The sequence below is a fragment of the Drosophila bipectinata genome, chromosome 3L (genome assembly GCF_030179905.1).
Source record: "Drosophila bipectinata strain 14024-0381.07 chromosome 3L, DbipHiC1v2, whole genome shotgun sequence".
In the NCBI taxonomy this organism is placed as follows: domain Eukaryota; kingdom Metazoa; phylum Arthropoda; class Insecta; order Diptera; family Drosophilidae; genus Drosophila; species Drosophila bipectinata.
Window position 1 is genome coordinate 17150359 of NC_091738.1, and position 17416 is coordinate 17167774.

The 17416-nt window shown below is 39.5% G+C and overlaps 4 protein-coding genes across 5 annotated transcripts in view; 2 read left to right on the forward strand and 2 right to left on the reverse strand.

The window, feature by feature from the left end:
- Positions 1-202: 202 nt before the first annotated feature.
- Polr3D (RNA polymerase III subunit C53) lies at positions 203-1901 on the reverse strand. Its single transcript, XM_017234036.3, has 4 exons — positions 1521-1901; positions 1087-1460; positions 957-1028; positions 203-900 (listed from the first exon to the last, which is right to left on the reverse strand). Exons 1-4 carry the CDS (start codon positions 1736-1738, stop codon positions 344-346), a joined length of 1221 nt encoding a protein of 406 aa, XP_017089525.2. The 5' UTR covers positions 1739-1901; the 3' UTR covers positions 203-343.
- A 187-nt stretch (positions 1902-2088) lies between these two features.
- Positions 2089-17416, forward strand: part of mus304 (mutagen-sensitive 304) — a 35998-nt gene continuing 20670 nt past the window's right edge. For both annotated transcript variants that reach the window (XM_017234033.3, XM_070279375.1), the window contains exons 1-5: positions 2089-2789; positions 2844-4338; positions 4395-4574; positions 4634-5299; positions 16105-16195. In XM_017234033.3, the coding sequence (XP_017089522.2) occupies positions 2151-2789; positions 2844-4338; positions 4395-4574; positions 4634-4857 (2538 nt within the window). In that variant the 5' untranslated portion in view covers positions 2089-2150 and the 3' untranslated portion in view covers positions 4858-5299; positions 16105-16195. The remainder of the gene's footprint in view (positions 2790-2843; positions 4339-4394; positions 4575-4633; positions 5300-16104; positions 16196-17416) is intronic.
- Positions 6258-7716, forward strand: LOC108120393 (uncharacterized). Its single transcript, XM_017234035.3, has 3 exons — positions 6258-6648; positions 6716-7172; positions 7234-7716. Exons 1-3 carry the CDS (start codon positions 6317-6319, stop codon positions 7651-7653), a joined length of 1209 nt encoding a protein of 402 aa, XP_017089524.2. The 5' UTR covers positions 6258-6316; the 3' UTR covers positions 7654-7716.
- On the reverse strand, positions 10557-11737 carry LOC108120396 (reticulon-1-A). Its single transcript, XM_017234038.3, has 2 exons — positions 11114-11737; positions 10557-11053 (listed from the first exon to the last, which is right to left on the reverse strand). Exons 1-2 carry the CDS (start codon positions 11625-11627, stop codon positions 10716-10718), a joined length of 852 nt encoding a protein of 283 aa, XP_017089527.2. The 5' UTR covers positions 11628-11737; the 3' UTR covers positions 10557-10715.

A 17416-nucleotide genomic window follows, 5' to 3' on the forward strand; every position in this document is an offset into this window, starting at 1 on the left:
AATAAACAAGCATTGCTGTTGGTATAATGGTTTCTAACTGATAGAAATTATAACAATAAATATCTGTTTTTATAATTAATTCAATGGAATCCCTATCAGTTTATTAAGCATCTAAAATTTATAAATTGGTCAAAATTGTTTGCAAGACAGCCTTATTAAATTCGATTAAATTACACAGTTCGCTCTCAAACATACCCAAAAGTAGCTTTCTTCTAGAAGTATTATATTATGTCAGAAATTTCTATATTTAAAACATAAATGGAGTTAAAAGAAGGAATAACTTATGCTAAGGCGCAGCCTATTTACAATTTTAATTATTCTACTGGGGAGGATGAAGGTTTTGCTACGTGTTCGGGATACGCTTGGCGGCCGCCTCCTGCTGCTCAAATAGGTGTACCCAGTCGGGTGTGGCCTTTAACTTGGCCTGAATGGGCCCCAGATTGATCATGTTTCCGCTACGCTGTTCTCGATTCGCCGTAACAGACATGAGTTCTTGCAAGAAGCCCGGGTCGAGCCCCATATCCAGATCAAAACGCGTGTCGCCCAACTGCAACTTAACACGTCCGGATCTATATCGCAGGATTTTGCCAATCTGTCCGTCTTCCAGTTGACGCAACATGCTCTCCTTGGCACTGGACGATTTGACATTGGTTGTGCTTGGTTCACTTTCACTGGCAGTTGCCGCTGGCTCTCCTTTGGACGGTTCCGCATCTTCAGCTTCATCTCCCACACATGGCAGCACGTCGGGCAACTGCATGAGAAATATCTGAGACTGAGGAGAGTCCAGGAAGTTGCAAATGCTTCGTGGATAACGGCCGTACTGAAGCGGCGGTTCTTCCAATTTTGCAGCCTGTGCGGCCACGTGTAACTTTTGCAGATGGTTAGCCACAGCCAAAGAATCTAGTTCGGAAAAATAATTAGTATTTGTAGATTGTGTGAATGCATTTCCAAGATACCTAAATTATTTGATGATGCGTTACTTTCATCCTCCTGTTTTAGAATCGGTGGTTTTTGGGTGCTCCAAAGACCTGTACAAATTAAAAATATAAAATATTTATTGCGACTTTTCGGAATTAGAATACACACCTTCCTTTAACAGGATTGGTCGTAAAGCCATCTCAGTCTTATTGACATCTTCGTCACTGGGTTCGTCCACATCACTGACGTCAGATTCGCCGATCAGTTCTTTGACTCTCAACGCCTGGGCTTTATCGTCCTTGCGGTCATTTCTTTTTCGAGCCACCGCCACTTCATCTCCGGCCCTGGCATAAGCAGAACCATTACCCGTGGAACGCCGAAGGTGTCCATCACCGGCGCCCTCGGAAAAAAGACCCTGAGTTTGGATGAGTGTGGAGTTTCCACCGCCGCCTCCACGACCACGCCCTGATCCTGAGCCGTTTCCACGACCACCTCGACGTCCGCCTCTGGGTTGTGTAGTGTCTTTAGAGGTTTTCACATTGCTAGAAAGAGGTAAAGGAATTATTATAACAAAAACATGTGTGCGGCAATGGAATTCTTACGCATTCTTGTTCCGCACCGCATTCAAGTTTGGGGCGAAAACCTTTTTGTTGTTAGGTCCAGCGCCACGCCCGCCAAGGGTTAGATCCCTGGCTGGAGCCAATCGCACCATCCCATTAAGTGTCTCCAGAGGGCGAACTCCACCTCCTCCTTGTGCATTATTATTGTTGGTGGAACCGCTGGGGGCTGCTATTGTGGCCGTCATCCTCTTAGCTGGCATGGCGTCCCATTCGTGCCACCAGTCCTCCGCAAAAGCGCGATACCCCAACCAGCTGTCCTTACACTACAATTATTTTCTTATTTTCTGCAATTTTGGTCGCGTTGAAAGTGTCTTGGTGGCCCCTTTGAGGTTAATAGGTGGATAGTGTTGAGAAGCGTAGAAATTGGACGCACATGCCGATACACTCTTAAGGCGTTAGATGATTTTGTAGATAATTTATATATTAAATACTCCCGGATTAATTATACATTACTTTTTCAAAAATATTATTAAATAAAATATGTTATCCTATTTCGTAAGTCTTATTTCAACCATATATCAGCTAAAATGTGATCCAAGAAGTCTCCGTATGATCTAAGCCAAAACTGGCCACACCTCTACATAACGTAAACAAAACAAACCGGCGGAATAAATGGCTTCGAAGCGTTTTGGCCCTATGAAGGACTTTGCGCGGGCCAAAAAGCCCCGTCTGGATGTCAGCGTAACCCGGGCATCCACACGGCCAAGCCCGCCGAAGACCATGATGGATTTTTGGGATGACGACGACGATGTCATCCTGATGGCCACTCAGAGGGTGGAGGCGGAAATCGAGGCGGAGGAGCGAAAGAAGAAGGCGGAGACAGAGAATAACAGCGAAATTACCTTCACTGAGTTTGCTCCTATGGTCCATGGAACAACCAGTACCCAGCAACTATTTCCACCTCCTGCGCCGCCACCTGCCAAGAAATCTACGACTATGGACATGGATGCCATCTTTGCCGACGATGACGATTTTGATTTTCTTGCTGTTACGCTCATGGACAGTGAGCCTATGAAGCTGCCGGACAGCAAACCTAGCACCAGTAAAAGTCAAATGGAAACCAGGACAACCAACATCAGTATACAACAGAAAACAACAACTGCAACAATCGTGACTGCCACACAATCCCGGCAGCAGGAGCACCAAATCAAGTTCCTCATGGACCGTATCGAAGCTTTAAAGCGGGTTAACACAAGGCTGGAAAAAGATCTTTGCGATAGCAACGAACAGAATGAGATTAAGTCGGGAGAGGTAAGTTTTACTAAAAATATATTCATTATTTTTTAATCTTTGCTTTGGTTTCAGGTGAGTTTGCTTCGCGAACAACTGAAGCACGTTCGACAACAACTGCAGTCCACAAAGATGGAGAAACTCGCCCTGGCTGATGAAACGAACCGGGATTGTAGCAAAAAAGTTGCCGAAGCGGCCAAACAAGTAGCCGCCAAAGATATTGAGCTAAAAATGAAGAACGCTGAGTACACAAAGCTTAAAATTCAACAGAAAGCCCACGAAAAGAGTATGAATATGAGTATGAACATGAGCATGCTGCAGGCAGGCCCAGATCCCTCGGAGCAGCGTTCAATGCTGCGTCTCAATAAGCTAAACATACACAGATCGGTTTCCAGGTTGAAAACCGATAATGGTAGTGTGTTTGAGTATGGAGAGGAGCAGCATCGGGGTCAAAAGCAAAGAACCCTTTTCGAGCTAGAGCTGAAAAGGTTGTTGCTTTGCTTTGCTCAGCTGCAAGCTCAACCGGAATCAGTGGAAGCCCTCATACCAAGGATACTCTCCTCAACAGGGAATGTTTTCGCAGAATTTTCTTCGTATTCCCATAGTCTGGAGTTCCCTAACAACTGCATGCTATATCCCTACAATCCATATAATCTGGACGAGCCAGTTCATCGTGTATCGCTGTCTCAGCAGAGTAGTCTTTACGAGAATGAGCGTGCCTTGCTTTTAAGGCGCTACATTGCCACATTGGCCTTAATATTTCGGAATCAGGAGAGAATTGCCAAGGCTTTTTTGGAAGGGCAACACGATGGAATTGAATTGTTGGAAATAGTCGTTGAAGCTGTTGTAAAGCTAGGATTTTCGTACGAGGTCAGCGAGCATTTCGGACTTCTCGAAGCTTTAGCTTTTTTATTAAACAGTCTTATGCAAAGCGAAGAGCTTCCCCCAGAAAAGGATGAACTATTGTTTGATCTGCTCAAACAGTTGGTCTTCACTCGTCCCAGTCCGTGGATTTTTGGTGAGCTCAGTACCTGCCTTGTAAGCGCTCTTCGACATCCTCAGATGTTGGCGAAGATGTGTGTAAAAAGCCCAAGGAGCTGCTTTGTATCAGACCGCGTACGATCAGTTTATCGCTTCGGACCAGACTCCTGCTTTTTGCAAGTCTATGCGGGGCTACTGGAGCTCTGCTTCTTCAGTGAAACACCTCTGAGGCAGGACCACCTTCAGTTGCTTCTTCAAATTGGAGGCAACCATGTGCACTTTGCTTTTGAATGCTTTAAGAATCCACCAGATTTCATAATGGAAAAGCTTCCGTACTTTGCCGACGACGATGAGTCGGATATGGGTGATGGCACGATAATGAAATCAGGAATCACTATGCAGGCATCGATCTCGAATGGCTCCACCCTGGCATCTAATTCGAATTTAAACATCAATTCAAATTCCAATTCAAGTTCATCGCAGCAGAGCAAAGTCAACGACTGTGAATGTTATACGAAACTGTGCCTTAGTGTCGTTACGTTGGTGTTCCAGATGTTGCATCAGTGGATGCTGCACCAGAGAAAATTGGGTAAGTTTCAGATTTATAAGGAATCTTCTTTATTTTTAATGGAATTCTCTAAAAAGGAACTGAGCAAGTTAGCGAGATATCCCGAATCGCCGTACATCTTCTGACCCTAGTCTTCCATGAGTATTATCTGACTTCTTTATTCCGGGACTCCGAGGAGACGACAAAGCACTACTTAAGCCTGATTTGCAACTGGTGGTGCGAATATGCGGATTTACTGGGCTTCCAGCCAATACATTGTATGAAATAACAGAAAAGATTGCCCTTATATCATTAATTATACCTTTTTCTGTTTCAGTGCGATTGTTAAATCAGCTAGCAAAGTCCCACTTCATGCTGAAACCCCTTCACCAGGAAACAAACCCCAAAAATCCAGGCAACGACCTGGCCGAGTGGAGTCGAATTGTAAAGAATGCAGATGCCAAAACATCAGCCCGGTCAGCCCAGTCAAGAAATCCTTGTAAGCTTCTCGACATAGACTTCTTTTCGGGCCTAAAAAGGGTTGATTATACATTTGAATAGTTTAGAAATTTTATAGTTAGTTTATTAGGAACTTTAAATGTTAATTAGTTTTGGTATTAAAATATTTAAAATTGTATTTTATTCTTTAAATTTCTAACAGGGGATTATTGTAAATAACCGGTACTTCTTTTTAAAAATTTAATTTTTTATCGATAAACGTTCAATAAATGGTGAGACCATTTCTTATTTTAAATTTTAATTAGCATTATTTTTTTAAGGACGATTGGTTACTCTCCACACAAATGCGCGTCTTCTGTTTACAATATCATTGCGAATCTTTAACATAAAATAAATACAATTCTAAAGATAGATTTCTTATGCTTTTCGTATCTGTAAAATATCTGTAAAAGATTTGTATCTTATCTGTAAAAACCAAGTGAAGTGTGTGTGTACAGCGTATCTGTGTAGCATTGTTGCGATTGTTTGTGGAGGTATTCCTAAGGTTAGTGAATCAAAATAAATAATAGAAACAGTATCAGGGGCAGGGAGGGTATTATACCCAACTGTAAAATAAACAATCAACATTTATTATACTCAATGTTATAGAGTGCAGCCCTTAACTCCTGATCTTAAAATGTTTTAATAAAGGATCCTCACCTTTCTATCATATCTTTTTAAATTCGGTTTGCGTTTTATATAAAATATATTTTTTATAAACTAAAAATATATTAATTTATTAAGGTTTTAGTGCTCATGGGGATCCGGGATCCTGGATTCATGAGGATCCTGGACGTATGTATAAACATATGTTATTGTGAAATAGTTTAAAGTTCGAATTCTCAGTTTATGATTCTGGATTCTGGATAAAAAGAGGTTTTTAGAATATAAGAAACATTGGCATAAGTTCATTTATATTCAAATCTGTAAGCAATATATAATAATAAATTCTGAGATATGCAGATAAATCACCTTTTATATGTTTTCTTTATTTATTTTGTAATGTTTGGCGTTCCTTGTCTGTAATTAAATTATCTTTCTAAGAGTCTATTTGTAAGAAAGCTTAGCCTTAATCTACTTAGATGGAACACAAACACTGTCCCAGCTTCAATTATATTTCAATTCATGTACGATCTGTCTAGGAAGTGAAAACCTTCTCTAGAGCTACACAGAAAATCTTTTCTAATCTGTTTATTTTAGCCTACAAGCATTAAATCGGCATTAAGCATTATCTATATCCATTAAGCATTACGGTTATAATCTTGTGCTTAATGTTATACTTTTTATTATTTCTTAGGAAATACTATATTGTTTGTACACACATCTTGTAGATATATTTCTAGGAAATTTTTTTTCTGTGCCATGTGTGTTGTTCATTCAGTGTTCATTCAGTGATAAAGCTTAAACTATTTCATAAATCAGAGGAAAGCTGGTCTGAATTTCACAACCCGAGAGGGGTTATATGGGGTTCACCGTGTTTGGGGGTTCAGTTGTTCGTCGGGGTCTCTTTAGAACGGTCGCTATGGAACGGAAAAGCTATAGTGCGGAATATTTTGAAAAAGCTTTAGCCAAAGCTTACGGTTGTGAAAAACTGCGGGTGGAAAATTTCAATATCGAAGTTGTGAGCCAGAGCGGCGAGAACTTTTGCAGCGTTATCTATAGAGTGGCCTTAAAGTTCCGCCGATCGCCCGATAATGATTTGGAATCTGGAAAATATATACTTAAAGACCTCCTCCCCGGAGTGGCCGAACTGGGCACAAACGAGAAGCAGATGTATGAGGAATTTCTTCCAGAAATGACAAAGATTTTAAATAAATGTTCGCCGGAATTCGGGGAACGAAAACTAAGCGCAGAGTAAGTACTTATTTTATTAATTAACTTAATCAAAATTTGACTCGCTAACTTACCTTTCATTTCTTAGTTGCCTGTTGACTGAAATCGCTGCCGGAAAAGAAATATACCTCCTGGAGGATTTGTGCGATTTGGGTTATTCCTCGTTGGATCGGTTTCAAGGAGTAGGCCTGAAAGACGCCAAAGTTTGCCTGCGAAAGTTGGCACAGTTTCATGGCGCTTCGATGGTTTTGTGCCAAGAGCAACCAGAGTTTGTGGCTAAACTGGCGCCCTCCCACTATGCTGACGGGGTTTCAGACCACTTTTCAAAGGCCCTCGTCCTTGACGGTGCTGAGTTCACAGCCAATTATTTTGCTGATGAACTGCCAGAAATTTCAAGGAAAATGAAAGCCCAAATACCAGAGGCATATGAACAAATAATGAAAGACGTTGTCAATCCGAAAAATTCAAAACTGAATGCGATTGTACATGGTGATGTGTGGGTTAATAATATGATGTTCAACAGGCCTGATGAAAAAGCAATACTGGTGAGTAGAACTTAAACTATAGGTTCTTATTCTTTTTTCTAAATATTTTTTTAATTTCTAGGTTGATTTTCAAAATTGTTTTTGGGGCAGTCCGGCTGTTGACTTGTACTTTTTCTTCTACACCAGCCTGCGGATAGACGTTCTACTCCATCAACAAGATGAGATTTTAAGTGACTATTTTGAACACCTAATCAAGACCCTCAACTATTGTGGCTTTGTTGGTGCCTTGCCGACCTTCAGTGATTTGAAATACGAGATGGAACGATGTTTGCATTATGGATACTACGCTGTGTGCTGTGAACTTCCTATATGTTGTGCCTCACCGGAAGCCAGTGCCAATTTCAATTTACTTAATTTAATGGGTTATCCAGAGAAGATGGAGGCGAAACGAAAAGAGTTATTTAATTCGGAACGAGTACGTAAAACGGTCAAGACCAGCCTGTTGGAATTCGAACAGAGAGGAATACTGGAAAAACATTAAACATTTTGTTATATTTTGTTAGTTAACTTTGTTGATTTTACTAAAAAATATCTGCAAACACGATTGTGCATTTAGTATTATTGATTCATTAACCCCATGGCCAATCACCCCAACCTTGCCCACTGCCCACCCTCGGTGCCAACTCAAGTGCTACTTCTTGTGTTTATAAATACATTTAGATGTCTGCCAAAGTTTCTTGCTAAGATTTACGTGCCAGCATGTGTGAGTGTGTGATGCATGGGCCTCGCTTGGCTGCATTGGAAGCGATAAAGTTCTCACCTCCCGTACCGCCTCCCACACGCAGCTAAATATGCAAATCGCTTTGCAGTTATTCTTAGAAAGTTGTCAGCTGCCAAGCGTAAGCCAAGCCAAACGAAGCGAGTCGAGGAGCAGCCCGAAGAAGAATCCAGGATCTGAGCGCAACAACCAGGAGGAGCATGGGAGCCAAAGTGCATTTGACGCCAATGTTACTTCGTATATGTATATCCTTGTGCTTTTCCGGAGTGTTAAAAAAGCAATTTATTGTTTTTGTTCTGAAGCAGTCAGCATAACCCATTGTAAGCTGGGTCTCAAAAAAGGTGGAGAGGAGGTCTTGAAAGTTGAGAAGGATATTTCTTATTTTATGTTGAAGATGGGCTATTTTATGTTATAAAAATGAATTAGCTTTAATTAAGAAATATTTGTTTACTATTAAGTAATTATTTAAAAACAAAACATCTGTGAAATATATAAGAAAAATACTATTCCTATCCAATTGATTCAACTGCCGCTCAATTACCAAAGCCTCTTCCAATATCCTCGTACCATTTTCATTCAGAACCCCTTGGGTAATTGTAAACCTTAATTAACATTGAAAACAAACATGGATGGCCAAAAGCAAATATAAATTTGTCTAAGGCCCAGCCAGAGGAACTGCCGGCAATTCGAAAGAAAACTCATAAATCAATTTTGAAATGCATTAGGGACAGGTAACCTTGCCTTTCCTCTGATTTTGTTTGCACTTTGGTGCATCAAAAGATACACTGAGAAAACTTAATAACCATATGAATGAAGTGTCAGAGGGCAGGGAATGTTACATTGTTGATTTTCTCCACTGCAGTGTAAGAAAATTTGCTGCAAGCAAATGGAATTCCAAATTGCAGGGGTCAACTTCCTGGAGTTGCTGGTCAGTTTCCAAAAGTTGCAACCGTCCAACCCCTAAGACCCCAACCCCGACTGCTCTCCAGACCCTTTTGGAGCGTCGTCACCTTTCAATTAATGTGAATTTCTCCAGTGTCATGGTTGATACTGGCTTCCTTTGCTTTCATCTGGGGGTTGTTGCATTTGTCTAACGCCTCGCCTCGGCACTTAACTTCCGTTTCCTGTTTCTGGGGGGCAGGGGGCTTTGAGGCCGAGACTCTGGCTTGGCTTTCGGCCAAGGCATTTGCAACTAATTGAAAGTGCAATGCGATGCTGCAGAATGCAATTAATGCCTCCAGGCGGTGGAAGGCGAATGTTACCTCAAACTTCCTATGTCTCGGAATGAGAAGTTGTAATCGAAATCGAATGCGTAAAAAAAATAAAGGACCTAAGGAATATTATTTCTCGAAAAATAGCATTACTTCCTCTTTAAGAAAACCCTAAATTGTTGGATTTTCGACGAGACTATCCATTTCCGGACAAAAACTCCTGAATAACTCAAGAAACTTTTATCAATTAGCCAGCAACTACTCAGCGCTTTGCTGATGTGTAGACTTCGAATGGGATTCGCCATTAAAAGCAATAAATTTGCACATGCTACCATAAATCAAAGTCCGATCATAATCTTGAGCCAAACAAATAGAGAGAAAAAGCCAAAAACGAAACCCTGGCTTCCGGCCGGAATTTTCTCCTCCTTTTCTCGTTGAAGTTCCAATTTAAGGAACTCCACCACAAGCCGGCACAGTCGTCGCTTGGCTGCGTTTATTAATTGTACAACTGTCTCCAATCATAATTAATGAACTTTCGGCACATCCTCCGCCACAACCTCCACATACATATTGTGTATCCCTCTTTGTGGAAGGGAATGGTGGAATCCCACTAACACTAAAATATAAACACAAATGTTTTCCTTGGCACACCATAAATCTTTCGTTTGGCAAATCTCTGTTGGGCTTTTCCGGACTCCTTCCTTTTATCATTCCTCCTAGGGTTTCGTTGTTTTATTGGTTTTAATGGGTGACAGTATCAATTAGACACATTAAAGGATTTACTAGGATAAGGATTATTCTTTTTGGGTAATTTAAGTATATAATGGCTGGAATTAAAGCTTGTGGTTAACATTAAGACTTGGTTGGAAAAGCGGGTATTCATTTCTAAGAAAATTGCAAAATTAAGTATGTAAATCCTTAGCAATTATCAGCTCACATCTGCGAAGGAACCTTTAGAGGAGGTCCTATGTAAACTCAGAAATTGCTATAATTTTTCTATGCCACTCATCACTGGCTCATTTATCAGTGGTGTCTGTCTAAGATTAGTCAGTTAGTCATTTCACCGTCTAATTTAAATAATTTTAAAATGATGACAAAAGCTTTTCCAGCCATCCAAGTAATTATGCACACATGGCATCCACAGAGGAAAGTTAAGAGGAGACTCCAAACATTAACACTTTCATGGACAAATAAAGAAAAGATAAATGAAAGCATCATTAGTCATTGGCCAACCCCAAAAAAACCATCTAATCATGTGTGTCCTCACCGGAAAATGGGGGTGGTGATGCTGTTTGGGTTTAAATCCTTCAGATACACTTTCTTTCATATGTAAATTCTTTGCGGCGTAGCAGGATTTTAGGCTTGCAACTAAGTAGATGTAATTCTTTTTCCCATTGTTCGAGTTAAATTATTTATTAGCTATCATTAAGTTTGATTGCGGAAACTGCTGATCTATTTGTGGAGGAAAAAATTCCTTTCGGAAAGCTTTATTCAGTAATACATATATGTTTTTTTCCTCCATCTTGTTAACATTAACGTAACTCCAAATATTATAGTAAATTTGTGAAAGGGGTTTACAATATATCGAAATGATGGAAAACTATGTGTACAATTTTATTCGTTCTTTACGACCACTGGATAGTCGTCTGGATTCCAGGAGTCGTCTAATTTCTCAAAAGCTTCAGCACTAATTTCAATTTTCATCACTTCTTCGGTGTTACAATTGGGTTGAGATTTTTTAGCTTCCTTAATTAAAACAATTGTTTTTTTAATTACATTGTGAACTTTCTGAAGTTCTTTTACGGAATCTCCATTGGGATGGGTTTTAGTTTGTAATTGGGTGTCAAACGAATCAGCCCACTTTTTGAGTTTTTGACAAGCCTGAGCGTGGAAGTCAGAGATTGGTTGCTTCCACTCATAAAGTTTTGGTAATGAGAAAAGAACTATTAGCCCTGCATAATAATTTGAATTTTAAAATTTGTTAAATATTAGCTTTGGGAGTGTCAACTTACCCAGTTGCATAACCGTAGTCGCATTAAAGATCTCACCCACAAAAGCCGCCGTAGCCAGGATGCCAACCCACTTGGCCGATTCCAAAGGCTTTTCCCCCACCATCAGAGATATCAGCTTCTTATGGAAGCTGTTAGCCTCGGTGGCCAGCAGAAGAGCAATCTGTTGGGCCACCTCCTCGGATATGAAGATGTCCATATCTAGGTAGCTCTGGTAGGGATTCGCCGTTTTTGGCGAGTTGGCCATCCACTGGCGGATCTGGACATAGACCCGGTACCCAATCATTACGACGAGGGTAGTGAAAGCCGGAATGCTCAACACACTGATTACTGACTTGTAGGTGAGATCAAAGATGATAGCTTGCAGTATCATAAGAGCAACCAACGTCTTACGCCAGTCGCGCCACATCACCAAGTTAATCAGCTCCTTGCGAAGGCCGGATTTAATGTTGGCGATCTTCTCTTCTATCTTCAGCTGATCCTGCGAAACAGGATTTGAAACGGCTTCCAATTCCATATTTTTTCTCTTTTAAAAATATATTTTTTTTTACTGAATTTCTTTATGATCTACTTTGAAGTAAAGGTAGAGGTTTGTTACGCTTGGTTGGTGATTTTATAATGACTGGCTGCTTTGTTTTCAGATAACTCATTGAATTTTGATACATAAATCGCTTCACCGATTTTATTCGATAAAAAACCGGCCTGCTTAGCTGCCAAAAACACTTGTCCCCAAATGGTAACACCTGCGTCTGACTGACAAAGGACGAAAAGGGGTTACTGTAGAAGGATAACAGTGTGGTTTTACGCAAATTCAAAAATATGAGGCACAAAATTGTTTGTTTAATTTATTTAAATTGGTTTTTGGCTGGCAATATATGCATGTACGAGTAAAGGTTCGAGTAAAATCTGCAGGTCCTTTAAAGTACCCAAATAAAGTCAATCCAATCTGAATGATTTTCAAGACCTCTTTCTCACAGCTTCGGTGGCTTTTGATCCGTACCGTCAATAGGTCCTTTCGTCGCGATTCAGAAATCTGCAGAAACTGGGCAAATAATTTTGGCACGAGGTGTGACCAACGCCCATTGAGAGACCGACGAATGGCACTTGGCCTTATGTCTCCTAACTCCAATCGTTTGCCGATTGAATTGTCAAAGGCATTACGCTAATATTTTGGGCAAATACTGGCAAACATCATCGGCTCGTTGGCGTCAAAATGACATTAAGTGGTTTCACTTTTCCACCCTCTAGACTTTGAAAAAAATAAATTTATAAAGAGGGTGGGGCGAATGACTTAAATGATTTGCTTTTGAGGTTTTGCCGCAAAAGGCTTAAAGAAATAAATCAAAAAATGATTTCCAATTTATTGCACCTTCATTTATTGATTTGCGAAATTATATGCCTGGCTAGTCAGTTTAATTAAACAAAATTCCTGCAAGAAGCACACATCAGGATGTGTGTACTTACACAAGTACACATAGTCAATACTCAAACAGGATATTAGAATGTTTGAAAAGTTGTCAATGCATCGGAATTGAATGGCCAGGGCAGAAAATTGTCCAAGAAAATCGTCTTGTTCATTTCGAATGTAAATTTAAACAAATACACATAAAATTACTTAAAATTGCAATGAGAGTTCCTTATGACCCTGTCAAAAATCAAAGTTTTCACTTTGCATGCAAATTCCAAAGATGAACAATGATGCTATGACACTGTATTATAGGTAAGAATAAAATTTATTTAGAGTGTCATACAAGCTTAAGATGTCAATGGACAAAAATGGGCAGAAAATCTCGGCAAATATCCCTCTCTTGTGCCGATAAAGTTGTCATATGAATTCGGTTCCTTCAACTTATTCTACTCGACTTCTTTATGGGCTGACGACAATGCCAGGAATTTCTTGTATTAAAATCGAAATTGCCCTCGGTATGGGGTATGAGAATCCTGCCCAGACATGGCCCATTATGTCCAACAGTCGGAGGGGGAGTACACATATTCTGACTGGCCCCCCAAAATTCAGGACTTGTCCTTACAGCTGTCAACATGTTTAATTGAAACTGACACTCAGTGTCATTTTATGGACATTGCCATGCGTTACCGTTACCTTAACCGTAACTGTAGCTGTAACTGTAATTCGACTTGCCTTAGTCCTGCTTGATTATTGTGGCACATACCACATATAGGAAGGTTGGGACATGTGGTTGGGGTTCTTGCATCATTTGATATGCCTCCTTCATTACAGTCCACCCTTGGGAGATGTCTGTTGTTTTCCTTCGTGTTTGGTTGATTAGTTAAATTTTTAGATATTATATTATTTATATATATATATTTATTAAGATTAAATATATTTTAAGGATAGAAGGGGTCTTACTTAAGGTGCTTTTAAAGAAGAGCTTTATTAGAAGTCATAAATATTTAAGTTCTTTAAAATGGAACCAATAAATAAAAAGTTTGAGGGACTGCAATTCATCTTGAACAACGAAACCCCCCATAAAATGGAAAGAACTTTGCCCTGGCAACACTTCAACAATAACCCCCCCAAAAACCCATCCAAAACTGTAATTATTATTGCTAAGCTCAGTCGAGCGCCTCCTGCACTGGCAAGGGACAAGAAAAAAAGGAGATGTGAAGCCCTCATTTAATTGCAGACTAGCAAATACTCAAGATATTTTTATGCAGGCAATTCCTACTTTTTTCCTCCACCCATTCCCATTTCTATTCCGAGCTTTTTCGCATTTCGATAGGGGAAAAGACAGCTCCTTGGCCTCTTTTGTTTTCGTCACGGACAAAACGACGAAAAGCAATCACAGCAGTTCCTTGCCAGGAAAAGCAAAAATATCTCCTGCCACATTTCTCTATTTACTTTTTTTTTGTGTGTTTCCTGCTCGCATTTTTGCCGGCCGTCTTTTGTGTTATTGGTGAAATTAGAATTTCTCATTAAAATAAGTGTTGGCCGAGGGAGCCGCTTGACTTGAGACATTCAAGAAGCATCTCCCAGGGCAAGGTGCTCGTCCATGGCAATGGACTTAAGTCGAAATTTATATTTTCCCCCTCATTTTTGTTTATGCATGGTCACTCATTAGTTGAGCTTGAAATCTGACTGACAGAGTCTGGCATTTATATTTGTATCTTTATTTGCACTGACATGGGGGAGTTAAATGCAGCCACCTTTTATTCTTTTGCAATTTTTCTCCTAATGGCTTTTCTATCCAATTTTCTACTGTTCTTTGAGAGTAATTAAAATGGTAACTCTTTTCTTTTTTTTTAACAGTATCCACCATCTAGGATGTATATTCTCAGTTCCATGATTGGTTTAATAGGCTTAAAAATCGAAACACTTTGCGGTTATTTAAGGGTTACAAACGTAGTTGTCTAATTCATCCAAATTATTTTCAGTCTGTTAGACTGATTGAAGCCTTTGATAAAATTGTATGTTTTAACGTTTTAAATGCTATTAATAATTAATACCATTTATAAGCCTATGCTGGAGGCCATATATAAAATATATAAAATATTGTGTTGGTAGGGTTTGATGCCATTTTTGGAAAATTCATGTATGAATCGATTGAGAAATTCCGCTCAGGAACCAGATGATTATTTACAAAGATATGGCCTTCACCGATACCCAGGCTCCATGTATTTATTTCGATTTTTTAAGAAGACCCTTGGGAAAGTTTGACAAATATTTTTTTAAGTAATCTAAAAAGTTATGGAAAAAATGATTTAAACAAAATTTTTAATAAGGAAAGTCGCGTCTGGGTGTGCTGATTACAAAATGGTTCTTTATTTCCTGATCGGATACATGTTAGCATATATGTATAAGGCCATAAAAAGTAGACCACAATTTTATAGCGGTACTCATTGGCAAAAATTTGAAAAGCAATATTAACTTTAAGACCCTTAAAAAAAACTTTACAAAATATCTAAAAAAAAATTATGCTTATTCTAAAAAATGTATTATATTTTGATGCAGTTCGGGTGAAGAATCGGTTTATTATGTCCAAAGATATAGCCACCGAAGTGGTTAAAGTGAAAGGAACTAGATTTTTGAAGGAGACCCTTTTTTAAAACGCGAAGGGATAAGTTTAGATGTAATGAGCTGTTTACTTTGTTCAATTTGATTTGTCTAATATCTATTTTTAAAGCCAGGACAAGTACTTCCCCTTTTCTCCCAAGGTGGCAGAACTGATACTTTTGGCTTTGTGTAAGCCAAACTTTTCGCTTGTCTGAACTAAACCATCCTGACCACACTCAATGCACACATGATACTCCGATAGGGGTCACAACAATGTTGCTACTTCAGAGTTTGAAGTGCGGGCAAAAGTTTGAGCTTTGAACTTTGGCCTGTTACATTCAAGTGGCTGGCATGTATAAATGTTTGGTTTCGAGTCCAACCAAACTTTATGCAAAACACACAAAACTTTTGTGAATACACCGAACCTGTGTGCCCCGTTTGAGTCCTGCTTTCTGTTTTCAGTTATTGTCCTGTGGTTGTTTTCGCTTCTGCATCATGTGCTGCTGACAAGCAACGCAGTTTCCCACATTTCCCCGATCCGCAATAATATAGATAAAATACAATTTCCTTAAGCAATTTTTGTTTTAATTAATTCTGTATTGCTTCTTTTTTTGTGACTTTTACGTGCCCGGAATTCCTCTGTTTGGCTTCTGCTAAATGTCTTTACCAAAACAAATTTCGTCCCCTAAGGACTGCATTTAATTTTTCCCACCCACCGAATATTTTTTCCAGATTCGTTTCTTTGTTTGCTGTGCAGTATAATTAGCCACCTCCTGGACAGGACATCTGCTCTTTCTTTGAACAATTTAATTTTTTTTGCTTGCATCTCTGTTGTGCATAAAAAGTTTAAGTTGACATTCCGTAGAAAGAGTTTGTAATTTTCTTACCCCTTTCCTGCTGGATATTACCATTTTCTTGTATATTTTTTTTGGCTTTACTCTATTTTGTTACTAATTTCCTGCTTTGTGCATTTTACTTGCAGACTGGTTAATTACATTAGCAAAACTGTGCTGTTTCTATTTAGCATTTTGAGTTCGCAACCCTTCCGGAATTGCAAGTGACATTGCGAAAAGGTAAGTTGTAATTTACATTTTTTACCTTTAATTTAAACGAGTGATTGGTTTGACGAGAAAATGTCAAAAAAGGTTCTTTAGGACTTTAATATAATTTCTTTGAAATCTCAGACAAAATCTCTGAGGTAGTTCAATCGATTCGATTTTATGGTGAGTTTATTACACCCACACATGGTCTATGTAACTCAATACGGAATATTGTAACACGTGATTCAATTTCGTTGATCAATTTTAATTGATTGCTTCAATTGGTTTTGTGTGGAAAATCCTATATCCCGTATCCTGACAAGATTTTTATGTTTATGGCCACTTTATTTGCTGCCAGTTCGTCCTGTTTTCCTACTTATACTGTTTTTATTTTTGTCGATTTTATGCGTTTTTAATGTGTAGAGCAGCTACTCCTTTTATTTGCTTCCCCTTTTTTTGCGAGTCGTTTGTAATACGATTCTTAAATGTATTCGAAAGTGGTTTTATTGCCGGATTGTTCGCATATGGGCGGTGGATCGTTAAGTTTCCGATTTAATGCATTCGAGGGAACCCTTAAAGTATGCCACACTAATTAGCATATGACGACCGGCCGCAAACTTACACAAGTCTGCCGCAGCTTATCGCAAATATATGTCCTCATACCTCCAAAATCTGATCCGATCCAGAAGCAAATGGGCACCATCCATTAGCCATTAGCCGTGGGGCCGTCGCAATGGGACAATATTGACATAATCGACTTTCAGCTGCCGTCCGGCGACACAATTTAACCGCAAATGAGGCTTAGCCGTAGGGCAATGTCACCGGCGCCGTTTACTTCAAAGTCGCCTTCACCTCAGAACCTCAGAGCCCACCCACTCTGGCTATACCATCCATCCCGAAAACCCCTCACACACAACCACAACTGCGAGGCTGGTTGCATTTGTTTTCGCATATCCTCGAAGAGGTGGGGCCGTTTGGGTTTACTTAACTCGAAACAATGAGAAATGTGAATTGACCGGAATGCGGTGAGGATAACCGCATTGGGGTGTAACATTACTTGAGGAATGAGTTCCAGGCTTAAAGTAAAACCCTAAAAATATTATGGCAAAATATGCACCAAAATGTAAATAATTGGGAAGAAGATAGATGGTTACGGGATGCTTATAGACACTATACCATTACCATTCTATAATTTGTAACCCCAACAAAGGCAGACCTAAAATCTCCATTGTAATTAAGAGTCCTGGCCCCAGG